This window comes from Netta rufina (genome assembly GCF_964035555.1).
Source record: "Netta rufina genome assembly, contig: SCAFFOLD_132, whole genome shotgun sequence".
In the NCBI taxonomy this organism is placed as follows: domain Eukaryota; kingdom Metazoa; phylum Chordata; class Aves; order Anseriformes; family Anatidae; genus Netta; species Netta rufina.
The window spans coordinates 391-14087 of NW_028168915.1; the positions used below are offsets into that span (position 1 = coordinate 391).

Sequence of the window (13697 nt, forward strand, 5' to 3'; positions counted from 1 at the left end):
CCACTGTGTCCCCCCCCACCCCTTTTAGCCCCCCCCAGTACCCATCACTCCCTCCAGCACCCATTACACCCTCCCCACACCCCCCCAGCACCCCCCAAGCACCCATTACACCCCCCCCAGCACCCAGCACCCCCCAGCACCAATTGCCCCCCCCAGCACCCATTATACCCCCCCCAGCACCCATTACACCCCCCAGCACCTCCCCAGCACCCATGACACCCCCCCAGCACCCATTAACCCCCCCAGCACCCATTGCCCCCCCCAGCACCCATCACCCCCCCCAGCACCCATTGCCCCCCCAAGCACCCATTAACCCCCTCAGCACCCATTACACCCCCCCCAGCACCCATCATCTCCCAGCACCCATTACACCCCCAGCACCCATCACCCTCCCCCAGCACCCATCACCTCCCAGCACCCATTACACCCCCCAGCACCCACTGCCCCCCCCAGCACCCATCACACCCCCCAGCTCCCCCCTCAGCACCCATTACACCCCCCAGCACCCATTAACCCCCCCAGCACCCATTGCCCCCCCCAGCACCCATCACCCTCTCTTAGCACCCATTGCCCCCCCAAGCACCCATTAACCCCCTCAGCACCCATTACACCCCCCAGCACCCATTGCCCCCCCAGCACCCATTAACCCCCCCAGCACCCATAACACCCCCCAACACCCCCCCAGCACCCATTACACCCACCCCTAGCACCCATTACACCCACCCCAGCACCCATTACACCCCCCCAGCACCCATCACCCCCCCAAGCACCCATTAACCCCCTCAGCACCCATTACACCCCCCCAGCACCCACTGCCCCCCCCCAGCACCCACCGCCCCCCCCTCTCCGCAGAGTACGAGCCGGCGTCAGCCACGGAGAAGAAGCGCACGGTGTACCAGATGGCGCTGAGTGAGGGACACCCCGGGGTGCCCCCCCCGTGTCACCTGGGTGCCCCCCCCCAATGTCACCTGGGTGCCCCCCATCACCTGGGTGCCCCCCCGTGTCACTTGGGTGCCCCCCCCCCCCCCAATGTCACCTGGGTCCCCCCCCGTGTCACTTGGGTGCCCCCCCATGTCATCTGGGTGCCCCCCCTCAATGTCACCTGGGTGCCCCCCCCATCACCTGGGTGCCCCCCCGTGTCACCTGGGTGCCCCCCATCACCTGGGTGCCCCCCCTAATGTCACCTGGGTGCCCCCCCCAATGTCACCTGGGTGCCCCCCCATCACCTGGGTGCCCCCCCCAAGTGTCACCTGAGACACCCCTAATGTCACCTGGGTGCCCCCCCCATGTCACCTGGGTGCGCCCCCCCAATGTCACTTGGGTGCCCCCCCCGTGTCACCTGGGTGCCCCCCATCACCTGGGTGCCCCCCCATCACCTGGGTGCCCCCCTCCCCATTGTCACTTGGGTGCCCCCTTGTCACCTGGGTGCCCCCCCATCACCTGGGTGCCCCCCCCAACTTGTCACCTGTGTCCCATCGAGGGGGGGGGGTGGTTCAGACATCTGGGTCCCCTTTGTCACCTGCCCCCCCCCCTTTGTCACCTGCCCCCCCCCAATGTCACCTGCCCCCCCCACGTCACTTGGGTCCCCCTTTGTTCCCTTACCCCCCCCCGTTGTCCCCTGCCCCCCCCCTTGTCCCCTGGGCCCCCCCCCATTGTCCCCTGCCCCCCCCCTTTCCCCCTGCCCCCCCCATTTGCCCCCCTTGTCACCTGTGTCCCCTGGCAGGGGGGTGGCAGGGGGGGTGCCCCCACGCCCCCAGGGTGACCCTGGGTGCCCCCCCCCGGTGTCCCCCCCCCCAGACAAACTGGACGAGATCCTGGCGGCGGCGCAGCAAAGCATCAGCGCGGGGGAGGGGCCGGGCGCCCCCCTGCCCCCCCTGGGCAAAACGCGCCCCAAAGCCTTCTTCGGGCCTGAGGTGGGTGGGGGGCACCCAAGGGTGCTGGGGGGGGGGGCGCACCCAAGGGCCTGGGGGGGCACCCAAAGGCCTGGGGGGGGCACTCAATGGCAAGGGGGGGGCTTCTAAGGGGTTGGGGGGCGCACCCAAGGGCTGGGGGGGGGGCACCCAAAAGCCTAGGGGGGCACCCAAGGGTGCGGGGGCACCCAAAGGCCTTGGGCCCATTGGGTGGGGTTTGGGTGTGTTTTTCTTTGGGGGGGGCGGATTTCTGGGGAGGGTTCTTGGAGTTTTGGGTGTCCTTTGGGGGGTCTTGGGTGTTTGGGGGTCTTGGGGGTGGGGGTCTTGGGTGGGGGGGCACCCAAGTGGGGGGGGGGGCACCCGGACCTTTGGGTGCCTTTTTTTTAGGGGGGGGGAGCATCCAAATCTCCGGGTCACCTGGGGGGGTGTCCCTGGGCGTTGGGTGCCCGTGGGGGGGTCTCCTGATGTGTGTGTCCCCCCCCTTGTCCCTGTCCCCCCCCCCCCCAGGCGTCCTTCGAGCCGCACCGCATGGGGCCGGGGGGCTACGACCGCCCCTTCCTGCCCCCCGGGCCCCCCCACGGCCTGATGCTGCGCCAGAAATCCATCGGTGAGTGGGGGGGGGGCACCCCCAGACCCCCCCAGACCCCCCCCAGACCCCTGGGGGCACCCCCAGACCCCTGGGACCCCCCCACCCCAAGCCCTTTGCAAGCACCCCTATGGCCAGTGGGTGCTGGGACAACCCCCCCCCAAAAATAATTGCCCCCCCCCCATGCATGCACCCCTATAGAGTTGGGTGCTGCGACCCCCCCAGACCCCCGGGACCCCCCCCAGTGCATGAACTCCTATGCAATGTGGGTGCTGGGACCCCCCCAAAAAAATCCATGCCCCCCCCCCCAATGCATGCACCCCCATAGAGTTGGGTGCTGGGACCCCCCCCAAATCCCTGCGACCCCCCCAGATCCTTGGGACCCCCCCCATACAAACCCCTGGGACCCCCCCCAACCCCTTGTACCCCCCCCAATTTATGCACCCCTATACAATGCATGAGCTGCCCCCCCCCGTGTCCCTCCTCCCCCCAATCTCTACCCCCAAAATTTTTTTTTGGGGGGGCGTCTTGACCAGGGGGGTGCCCTCTGTCCCCCCCCCAGGCGCTGCTGAGGACGACAAACCCTTCCTGGCCCCCCCCAGCGGCAAATTCAGCCGCAGCCTCTCGGTGCCGGGCTCCGACGACATCCCCCCCCCCCCAACCACCTCCCCCCCGGAACCCCCTTACAGCACCCCCCCGGCACCCATGGGTGCCACCGGCCGCGGCCCAGCCGGGGGGGGCCCCTGGCGCCTCTACAACCTCCAAAGCCGGGGGGGGCCCGGCCCGGGAGGCGGCGGCGGCGGTGGAGGGGGGGGTCCGGGGGGGGGAGGGGGCCCCCCCAAACCTCTCCGCCGCAAGGGCCCGCTGGTGAAGCAGACGAAGGTGGAGGAAGGCGGCGGGGGGGGCGCGCCGGGGGGGGGCGAGAAGAGCTCCATCGCCATCCCCACCATCGTGGTCAAAGCCCCCTCCACCAGCAGCAGCGGCCGCAGCAGCCGGGGCAGCAGCGTGGAAGCCGAAGGGACCCCCCCGGGCTCGGGGGGGGCCACCGAAAGCGGGGTGTCCCCCCCCTCCGCCGGTGGCCCCCCGCCTTCCTCCCCCGGTTCCTCCGGTGCCCCCCACCCGCCGCCGCCGTCGCCGGCCGCCCCCCAGTTGGATTTCACCTCCCAGTTCGGGGCGGCGCTGGTGGGGGCGGCCAGGCGGGAGCGCGAGTGGCCCGGGGAGGCGTCGAGGAGGCGCTCGGCGCTCTTCCTCTCCACCGAGGAAGAGGAGGAAGGCGCCGGGGGGGGGCCCGGCTCGGTGGGCGCCCCCCGCCTGCGCCACTCCAAGAGCATCGACGAGGGGATGTTCGCCGCCGACGCCTTCCCCCCGCGGGGGTACCGGGGGGGGAAAGGGGGGGCCGGCAGCGCCTTCAGCAGCGTGCCGGGGCACCCCGCCGCAGCACCCATGCATGCAGCAGCAGCACCCATGCATGCAGCAGCAGCGGGGTTGCACCCCGGGGCTGCGCCGCTGCATGGCGGCGCGCCGGGCATGCACGGCGCCCCCTCGCCCGTGCACGGCGCCAGCTCGCCCATGCACGGTGCAAGCTCGCCCATGCACGGCCCGAGCTCGCCCATGCACGGTGCAAGCTCGCCGGTGCACCCCGGCGCGGCGCCCATGCACGGCGGCGCCGCTGCATCGCTGCGCTCGGGCGCCGGCTTGCACGCCGCGCCGGGGTGCAAGGGCTTGGCGGCGCTGCAAGCGGCCACCATGCCGCTGCAAGCCGGGGCCATGTCGCTGCAAGCCGGGCTGGCGCCGCTGCAGCCGGGGCTGGCGCCGCTGCAAAGCGGCGTGCCGCTGCCCTCGGGGGCGACCTCGCTGCAGTCGGGGCTGGCGGCGCTGCAGTCGGGTTTGGGGCCGCTGCAAGCGGGTTTGGGGCCGCTGCAGCCGGGCTTGGCCTCGCTGCAAGCCGGCGCCTTGGCCTTGCAGCCGGGGCTGGCGCCGTTGCAAGCCGGCGCCCTGGCCTTGCAACCCAACCTCGCCTCGCTGCAGGCCCTGCAGGCCGGCACGCTGCCCTTGCCGGCGGGCGCCTCCAAGGCGGCGCCGTTGCAAGCGGCGCCGGCGCCGTTGCAGAGCGGGGCGCTGCAAGGCGGGGCGTTGCAAGGGGGGGCAGCGGCTTTGCAAGCGGCGCCCCCTCCGCTCCCCAAAGCCGCCCCCGCCGGCTCCCCGCGCCCGGACCCCCCCAGGCGCTCCAGCCGCCCCCCGTCGCCCGCCGAGCCTTGGCTGGCGGGGGGGGGCGCGGAGGCTCGCTTGGAGCTGCGGGTGCGCTTCGCCGAGGCGGGGGGGCTGCTGGCCTTGCCCCCCCCGGCCCCCTCGGTGGATGGGGACGAGGAGCTGCTGCTGGCCGAGCCCCTGCCGCCCCCCCTGGAATTTTCCAACAGCTTCGAGGCGGCCGAGGGCGCCGCACCCGTGGGCGACTCGACGGCCTCCAGCCTCACCTCCTACGACAGCGAGGTGGCCACCCTCACCCAGGCGGTGGCCGAGCCCCGCCGGGGGGGGGGCGGCCTGGTCACCGCCGTGCCCCCCGAGGGGACCGAAGCGGTGACCGACTCCGGCATCGAGGAGGTGGACAGCCGCAGCAGCAGCGACCACCCCCCCGAAAGCGCCGAGCCCCCCCCGGCCTTCGCCGCCCTCCTGGAGGGTCCCGAGCGAGCCAGGGCGAGGGGGCGACCCCGGGGGGCGGCCGGGGCTGGGGAAGGGGGGGGGAGGAGAGGGGAGCCCCCCCCCCACATCCCCTCCGCCGGCCCCCCGCGCCGCTCGCCCACGCTGCCCTGGGAGGAGGCCGGGCGCAGCGGTGGGGGGTGGCCCCGGGGGGGCGGCGAGGCCGGCTACGGGGCGGAGAGGAGCGGAGTGCTGGGGAGGCACAGGTAGGTGGGGAGCGTGCTGCGCCCCAAAATCACTGCATGGGTGCACGGGGGCGTTGCAGCGCGGGGCTCATTGCATCCCTGCAGCTGGCACCCATTGCACTGCAAAAGTCGTTGCATGGATGCACAGGATCGTTGCGGCGCCGGACTCATTGCATCCCTGCAGCCGGCACCCGTTGCACACCAAACATCGTTGCATGGGCGCACAGGGGCGTTGCAAGAGTGGGACTCGTTGCATCCCAGCAGCTGTCGCTGCAGTCGCACATTGCACCATAAAAGTTGTTGCATGGGTGTGTGGTGTTGTCTCATCGTGGGACTTGTTGCATTCCAGCAGCTGTTGCACACCAGAAGTTGTTGCATGGATGCTCAGTGTCATTGCAGCACGGCACCCGCTGCATCCCAGTACCCATTGCAGCACAGCACCCATTGCATCCCAGTACCAATAGCAGCCAGTGCTCATTGCACCCCAACACCCACTGCACCCGGCATCCATTGCACCCCAAAAGTTGTTGCACAGATGGGTGTTGTCATTGCAGCACCTATTGCATCTGGCACCCATTGCATGGCCACGTTGATGCAGTGCACCAACAACCACTGCATCCCACTGCGTAGCTGTGCTATAGCATTGTAAACCAGCAATTGTTGCATCCCAGCACCTGTTGCATGGTTGTGCTGTTGCATTGCAACCCAGCACCCATTGCACCCAGCACCCCTTGCAACCCTGCACCCATTGCATAGCCATGGTGCTGCATTACACCCATTGTACCCAGCACCCCAACACCTATTTCATGGCCATGCTGTTGCATTGCAGCCCAACACCCGTTGCATATCAGCACCCATTGCAGCCAGCACCCATTGCATGGCCATGCTGTTGCATTGCACCCCAGAACCCACTGCGTGGCCATGCTGTTGCATTGCAATCCAAACTCCTTGCACATTAGCACCCATTGCACCCAGCACCCATTGCACCCAGCACCCATTGCATGGCCATGCTGTTGCATTGCACCCCAGAACCCACTGTGTGGCCGTGCTGTTGCATTGCAATCCAACACCCCTTGCACCCCAACACACCTTGCACCTCCGCACCCCTTGCATAGCCATGCTGTTGCATTGCAGTCCAACACCTCTTGCCTATCAGCACCCATTGCACCGAGCACCCCTTGCATGGCTGTGCTGATGCATTGCAATCCAAACTCCTTGCACATCAGCACCCATTGCACCCAGCACCCATTGCACCCAGCACCCATTGCACCCAGTACCCATCGCATGGCCGTGCTGTAACATCACACCCAGCACCCATTGCAGGGCTGTGCTGTTGCATTGCAACCCAACACCCATTGCACCCAGCACCCACTGCATGGCCGTGCTGTTGCATTGCAATCCAAACTCCTTGCACATCAGCACCCATTGCACCCAGCACCCATTGCACCCAGCACCCATTGCACCCAGCACCCACTGCATGGCCATGCTGCAGCCTTGCACCCTACACCCCCTGCACACCTGCACCACCCCCTAACTCACCCCCCTTTCCCCCCCCCACAGGCTTCCCGACGCCACCACCCCCCTCCCCATCCACCCCCAAGCCCCCCACCGCCCTCTTCCCCAACTGGCCGCCCCCCAAGCCCCCGGGGGCCGGGGGGGAGCTGGACGTGCGCCCCCCGTTACGCCGCGCCCCCAGCCCCGCCACCCTGCCCAGCGAGCGCCGCGGCAGCCCCGCGCCTCGCCCGGCCTCGCTGCCCACCCTCCCCAGCGGCCCCCTTTACGCCGGCCTCCTGGAGCTACGGGGGGGCCCTGGCGCTTTCGGCGAGCTGCCCCCCACCCGCTCGCTCTCGCCCACCCGCCCGCCGCCCCCCGATAAACCCTTCGGCGCCAAACCGTTGGCTTTTTGGAGCAAATTCGACGTGGCCGACTGGCTGGAGTACCTGAACCTGGGCGAGCACCGGGGACCGCTTCTTGCACAACGAGATCGACGGCTCCCACCTGCCCTCGCTCACCAAGGAGGACTACATCGACCTGGGCGTCACCCGCGTCGGGCACCGCATGAACATCGACCGCGCGCTCAAGCTCTTCCTCGAGAGGTGATGGCCGGGGCGGCGGGGAGCGGGCAGGCGGCGGGGAGCGGGCGTGCGACGGGACCTGGGCGTGCAACCGGACTCGGACGTGCAACGGGACTCGGATGTGCAACGGGACTCGGATGTGCAACGGGAAGTGGGCATGCAACAGCAATTGGAGGTGCAACGGGGCTTGGATGTGCAACGGGGCTTGGATGTGCAACACAAATTGGACTTGCAACAGCGATTGAATTTGCAACGGGAATTGGATGTGCAACGGGACACGCGTGTGCAATGGGAATTGGATGTACAACAGCAATTGAATGTGCAACAGCAATTGGATGTGCAACAGCAATTGGATGTGCAATGGGATTTGAATGTGCAACTGGACTTGGGTGTGCAATGGGATTGAATGTGCAAAGAAAATTGAATGTGCAACTGGACTTGGATGTACAACAGCAATCGATTGTGCAACTGGGCTTGGGCATACAACAGCAATTGAATGTGCAATGGGACTTGGGTGTGCAACAGGAAGTGAATGTGCAAATGGACTTGGATGTGCAACCAGGCTTGGATGTGCAATGGAGTGTACAAGGAAATATGGATGTGCGGAGGGATATGGACATGCAGCAGAATTGGGGTGTGCAATGGGGCGTGCAACTGGACTTGGAGGTGCAATGGAGTGTGCAATGAAATACGGAGGTGCAAAGGGATATGGACATGCAGTAGAATTGGGGAGCGCAATGGGGTGTGCAGCAGGACTTGTATGTGCAATGAAGTGTGGAACAAATTGAAATGTGCAGCAAAATATGGATGTGCAAAGGGATACGGACATGCAAGAGAACTGGGATGTGCAATGGGGCGTGCAACTGGACCTGGATGTGCAATGGAATGTGCAATGAAATATGGGTGTGGAAATGGATATGGACATGCAAGAAGACAACTGAGATGTGCAATGGGGCGTGCAACAGGACTTGGATGTGCAACAGAATTTGGGCGTGCAGATAGACATGGACATGCAATGGAAATTGGAGGTGTAACAGGGCAGGGGTGTGCAAGGAGTGACGGGCATGCAACAGAATTTGGATGTGCAATGGGGCGTGCAAAAGGAGATGGGCGTACATCAGGATTCCAACATGCAACGGAAGCAGGATGTGCAGTGGAGGGTGCAAGCAAGCGTGGACATGCAGTGGAAACTGGGTGTGCAACAGGGCATGGGTGTGCAATGGGGCATGGACAGGCAGCAGAAGCGGGGCGTGCAATGGGGCGTGAATTTGGATGTGCAACGGGATGTGGATGGGCAGTGGAGTGTGCAACCGGACATGGACGTGCAACCGGATGTGGACGTGCAACAGGATTTGGATGTGCAACAGGACCTGGACTTGCAACAGGGCATAGACGTGCAACGGGACATGGGAGTGCAATAGGACATGGGTGTGCAACAGGATATGGGCATGCAGTGGGACACGGGCATGCGGTGGGGCGTGCAACGGGATGTGGGCATGCAATGGGGTGTGCAATGGGATGTGGGTGTGCAACAGGCCCTGCAGCAGGATGCGGACGTGCAACAGGATGTGCAAGAGGACGTGCAACAGGACCTGGACGTGCAAGGGGCTGTGCCCAGGCTGCAGACCCCGCCCTGACCCACGGGACCTCCAGGGACTCCCCCCCACCCAAGGGACCCCTTCCCCCCATCTCCAGGCAGGCCACGTGTGCACACGCACGTGCACGGCTCAGGTGTGCCTGCAGCAGGCCCATGTGCACTGATTGTGCATGTGCACAGCTCACGCGTGTGCACTGATTGTGCTTGCACTTGGCTCATGCCTGTTTGCAGGGGGGCAGTGTGCAAGCCTTGCACTGATTGCACACGTGTGTGGATTTGCACGTGTGCACAGATTGTGTGTGTGCCACAACTGCTCATGTCTGTGCCGGGCCCGTGTGCAAGTGCTGCAGCGATCGCACGTGTGCACTGATTGTACGTGTGCACGGTCCCTGCGTGTGCACTGATTGTGTGTGCACATGGCTCGCACGTCCTTGCACCAGGCTCGGCTTTACTGGCAGTGCGTGTGCACCGATTGCACGTGTGCACCACGTTTGTGTGTGCGTGGTGAGAGCGTGTGCCGCGTGCACTCGTGTCACACAAGTACACACATGCGTGTGTTTCCCTGGCATGCAACACGTGAGCTGTGCACATGCGTGCACTCCAGAGTGCACATGGCCCTGTGCACACACTTGTGCCCTTGCACACACACACGCACAAGTCCCTGTGAATACACACATGTCCCTTGCACACACACACATGTGCCTTGCACACACACACACACACACGTACCTTGCACACATGCATGCACACGTGCCCCTAGAAAACACCCCCCATGCACACACACGCTCATACATGCACACATAACCCTTGCACACATCTTCGTGCACACACATCTGTGCCTTGCACACACCCTTGCACACACACGTCCCTGTGCACACACACACATTGCAGTGTACACATTTCCCTTACACACACACATCCCTTACACACACATCCTGTGTTCACACGTGTCCTTTGCACACACACACACTCCTTACACACACATTCTGTGTTCACACGTGTCCCTTGCACACACACGTGTCCCTTGCACACACATCCCATGTTCACACACACCTTACATACACACACGCCTTGCACACACATCCCTATACCCATATGTATGCCCCTATGCACACATGTTCCTTGCACACACACACCTTGCACACGTGTCCCTTTCACATACACCTTGCACACACATCTCATCTTCACACATAGATGCCCCGTGTTCACACACACACGTCCCTTGCACACACGCATCATGTGTTCACACACCTTGCACACACCTCATGCTCACAAACACCCCTTGCACACATGTCCTTGTTCACACACACGTGTCCCTTGCACACATATCCTGTGTTCACACACTCCCTTGCACACACATCATATATTCACACACACACATCCCTTGCACACACACATCCCTTGCACACACATCACATGTTCACACACACACATCCCTTGCACACACCCCTTGCACACACACGTGTTTACACACACGTCCCTTGCACACACATCATATGTTCACACACACACATCCTTTGCACACACACATCCCTTGCACACACACATCCCTTGCACACACCCCTTGCACACACATCACACGTTCACACACACACGTGCCCCTTGCACACACCCCTTGCACACACACATCATGTGTTTACACACATGTCCCTTGCACACACACACACGTCCCTTGCACACACACACCGTGTTTACACACACACCCCTTGCACACGCATCACGTGTTTTCACACACCCCTTGCACACACGTCACACGTTCACACCCCCCCATGCCCCTTGCACACTCACAGCCCCCCCCACACCCCCGTGCCCCTTGCACACACGCACCCACGTGCCCGTGCATGCACACACGCATGCACGCGTGTCCCCCCACGCCCCCCCCGGTGTCCCCACGTCCCCCCCTTCCCCCCCCATGTCCCCATGTCCCCCCCCCCCGTCCCCGTGCCCCCCCCCCGGCCTCCGGCCGTCTCTAAGGGCTCTCGCGTCGTCGCGCCCCCCCCCCCCGAGGCAGCGACCACTCTCACGATGTCTTCCAGTGCCCCCCCCCCCCAACGACCCCCCCCCCCTCCCCAAAAAATAGCACCGGGGGGGGGGGGCGGGGGGGCCCCCGCGCCTGGACGCCCCCTCCCCCCCCCCCCCCCGCAACACTGTGACCCCGGGGGGGGGAGCCCCAAAATTGCAAGGGGGGCAATTGGGCTCTTGCTGCCCCCCCCCCCTCGGGTGTAACTGCCCCCCCCCGGGTTAAATGCCCCTCCCGGGCTAATTGCCCCCCCCCCCCGAGTTATTACCCCCCTCCCGAGGGTTGTTACCCCCCAACCAGGGTTATTGCCCCCCCATAGGGGTCATTGCCCCCCCCAGGGTTATTACCCCCCCCAGTAGGGCTTATTGCCCCCCCTAGGGTTATGGCCCCCCCTTTAAGGGTTATTGCCCCCCCCCGGGGTTATTGCCCCCACCAAAGGTTTATTGCCCCCCCCCAGGGGTTATTGCCCCCCCCCCCCCCCGATTTAATTCCCCCCTCCCATAGGGCCAATGGGGGCCCCCCTGCCTCCCCCATAGGAAGCCCCCAGGCGTCCGGGCCCCCCCCCAAAACTGGTGCCCCCCCCCCACCCGCTATCTGCCCCCCCCCCGCACTGCCGACGCTGCCCCCCCTTCTCCTCCCCCCCCCCCCGTGTATAGAGGATCGGGTGTAATTAATTAATGACCGGATTTTATTTGCAAATATAAATTATCGGAGAAAGAGCCCCCCCGGGCGTGCAAGGCCTGAGTGTGCAAGGGGGGGGGGGGGCACCAAGGGGCGTGCAAAGATGGCACAGGTGTGCAAAGGGGGGGTGCACGAGTGTGCAAAGGTGGGGGGTGCACAGGTGTGCAAGGGGGGTGCACGAGTGTGCAAACGGGGGGGTGCACAGGTGTGCAAGGGGGGTGCACGAGTGTGCAAAGGGGGGTGCGTGAGTGTGCAAAGGTGGGGGGTGCACGAGTGTGCAAAGGGCTGCAAACGTGTGCAAAGCGGGGGGGGTGCACGGGTGTGCAAGGGGGGCACACGAGTGTGCAAAGGGGGGGTGCGTGAGTGTGCAAAGGTGGGGGGTGCACAGGTGTGCAAGGGGGGTGCACGAGTGTGCAAAGGAGGCTCCATGATTGTGCAAGGGTGGGGTGTGCACAAGTGTGCAAAGGGCTGCAAATGTGTGCAAAGGGGGGGGTGCACGGGTGTGCAAGGGGGGGTGGACGAGTGTGCAAAGAGGGGGGCGTGAGTGTGCAAAGGGGGGTGCGTGAGTGTGCAAAGGGGGGTTCACAAGCGTGCAAAGGTCGTGCAAAAGCCTCGGGGCTTGCAAAAGGGGCGTGCAAGCGGCGCACAAGAGCATGCAAAGGGCCCGGCTGGGAAAAGGGGGCGGGGCCCGCATCCAGCCCCGCCCCGCAGTGACGCAGCAGCGTGAGGCCACGCCCCCTCTTCGGACAAGCCCCGCCCCCTTCCATAAGGCCCTATAGGGACCATAGAGACCGCCCCTGCCCCTATAGGGACCCTTCTATAGGGTCCCCCCCCCCATGGGTGCCCCCCCATATGGGCCTCCCCCCACCCTATAGGGGCCTCCCCCCACCCTATAGGGGCTTCCCCTACAGGGGTGACCCCCCCCCATAGGGCTGCTGCCCCCCACCCCATATGGACCCCCTATAGGGGTGCCCCCCTCCCCATATGCATCCCCTATAGACCCACCCCCTCCCTATATGTTCCCCTATGGAGTATCCCATAGGGGTGCCCCCCCCTTTCCATAGGTGACCCCCACTCTATAGGGACCCCAATAGACGCGTTCCCCTCCCGCCATAGATGCCCCCCCCACACACCCCCTACAGGGACTCCCTATAGGGGTGTCCCCCTCCCCATTCATCCCCCCCACCTATAGGTGCCTGCTATAGATCCCCCTGACCCTATAGATTCCACCTCATAGAGGTGCCCCACATCGAGCCCCCCCCATAGGAGTGCCCTATAGGGTTCCCCATAGGTGCTCCCACCATAGACCCCCCCCCGAAGCTATATGCTATAGGTTCCCACATAAATCCCACCCCCACAGAGGTGCCCCCTATACGTCCCCCCCCCATATGATCCCCTCGACCCTATAGACCCCCCCCCAATACATATCCCCTATAGGTGTCCTCCCACCTTATACATTCCTCTGCATCCCATAGGTGCTTCCCCCATAGGTTCCCCCCCCCAGCCATGGAGCTGCTCCCCCATATAGGTCCCACTACCACCCTATAGGTCCCCTCCTATAGAACCCCCCCCATAGGGTCCCCTCCTATAGAATACGTTGGGTGCCCCTATATATGGGATGCCCCTATATATAGGGGCACCACCCCTATAGGTGCCCCCCATATGCCCCCCTACACCGTATATGATCCCCTCGACCCTATATAGGTTCCCCCCCATAGAGGTGCCCCCTATACGTCCCCCCCACCCTATAGACCCCCCCCATACATACCCCCATAGGTGTCCTCCCACCCTATACGTTCCTCTGCATCCCACAGCTGCTTCCCCCATAGGCTCCCCCCCCCCATCCTGCCCCCCATATAGGTCCCACCACCCCCCTATAGAATATATAGGGTGCCCCCTATATATAGGGGCCCCACCCCCATAGGTGCCCCCTATACGTGTCCCCC

The 13697-nt window shown here is 64.8% G+C and overlaps 1 protein-coding gene across 1 annotated transcript; it reads left to right on the forward strand.

Annotated features, from left to right (window-relative positions):
• Positions 1-852: 852 nt before the first annotated feature.
• LOC311221697 (SH3 and multiple ankyrin repeat domains protein 1-like) lies at positions 853-7478 on the forward strand (the record flags this gene model as incomplete). Its single annotated transcript, XM_084307084.1, is given in 7 exon segments — positions 853-909; positions 1798-1913; positions 2418-2517; positions 3059-3195; positions 3355-5173; positions 6939-7339; positions 7341-7478. Coding segments are annotated over 7 exon segments (2768 nt in total), but the record flags the coding sequence as incomplete, so codon positions are not given.
• Positions 7479-13697: the final 6219 nt, after the last annotated feature.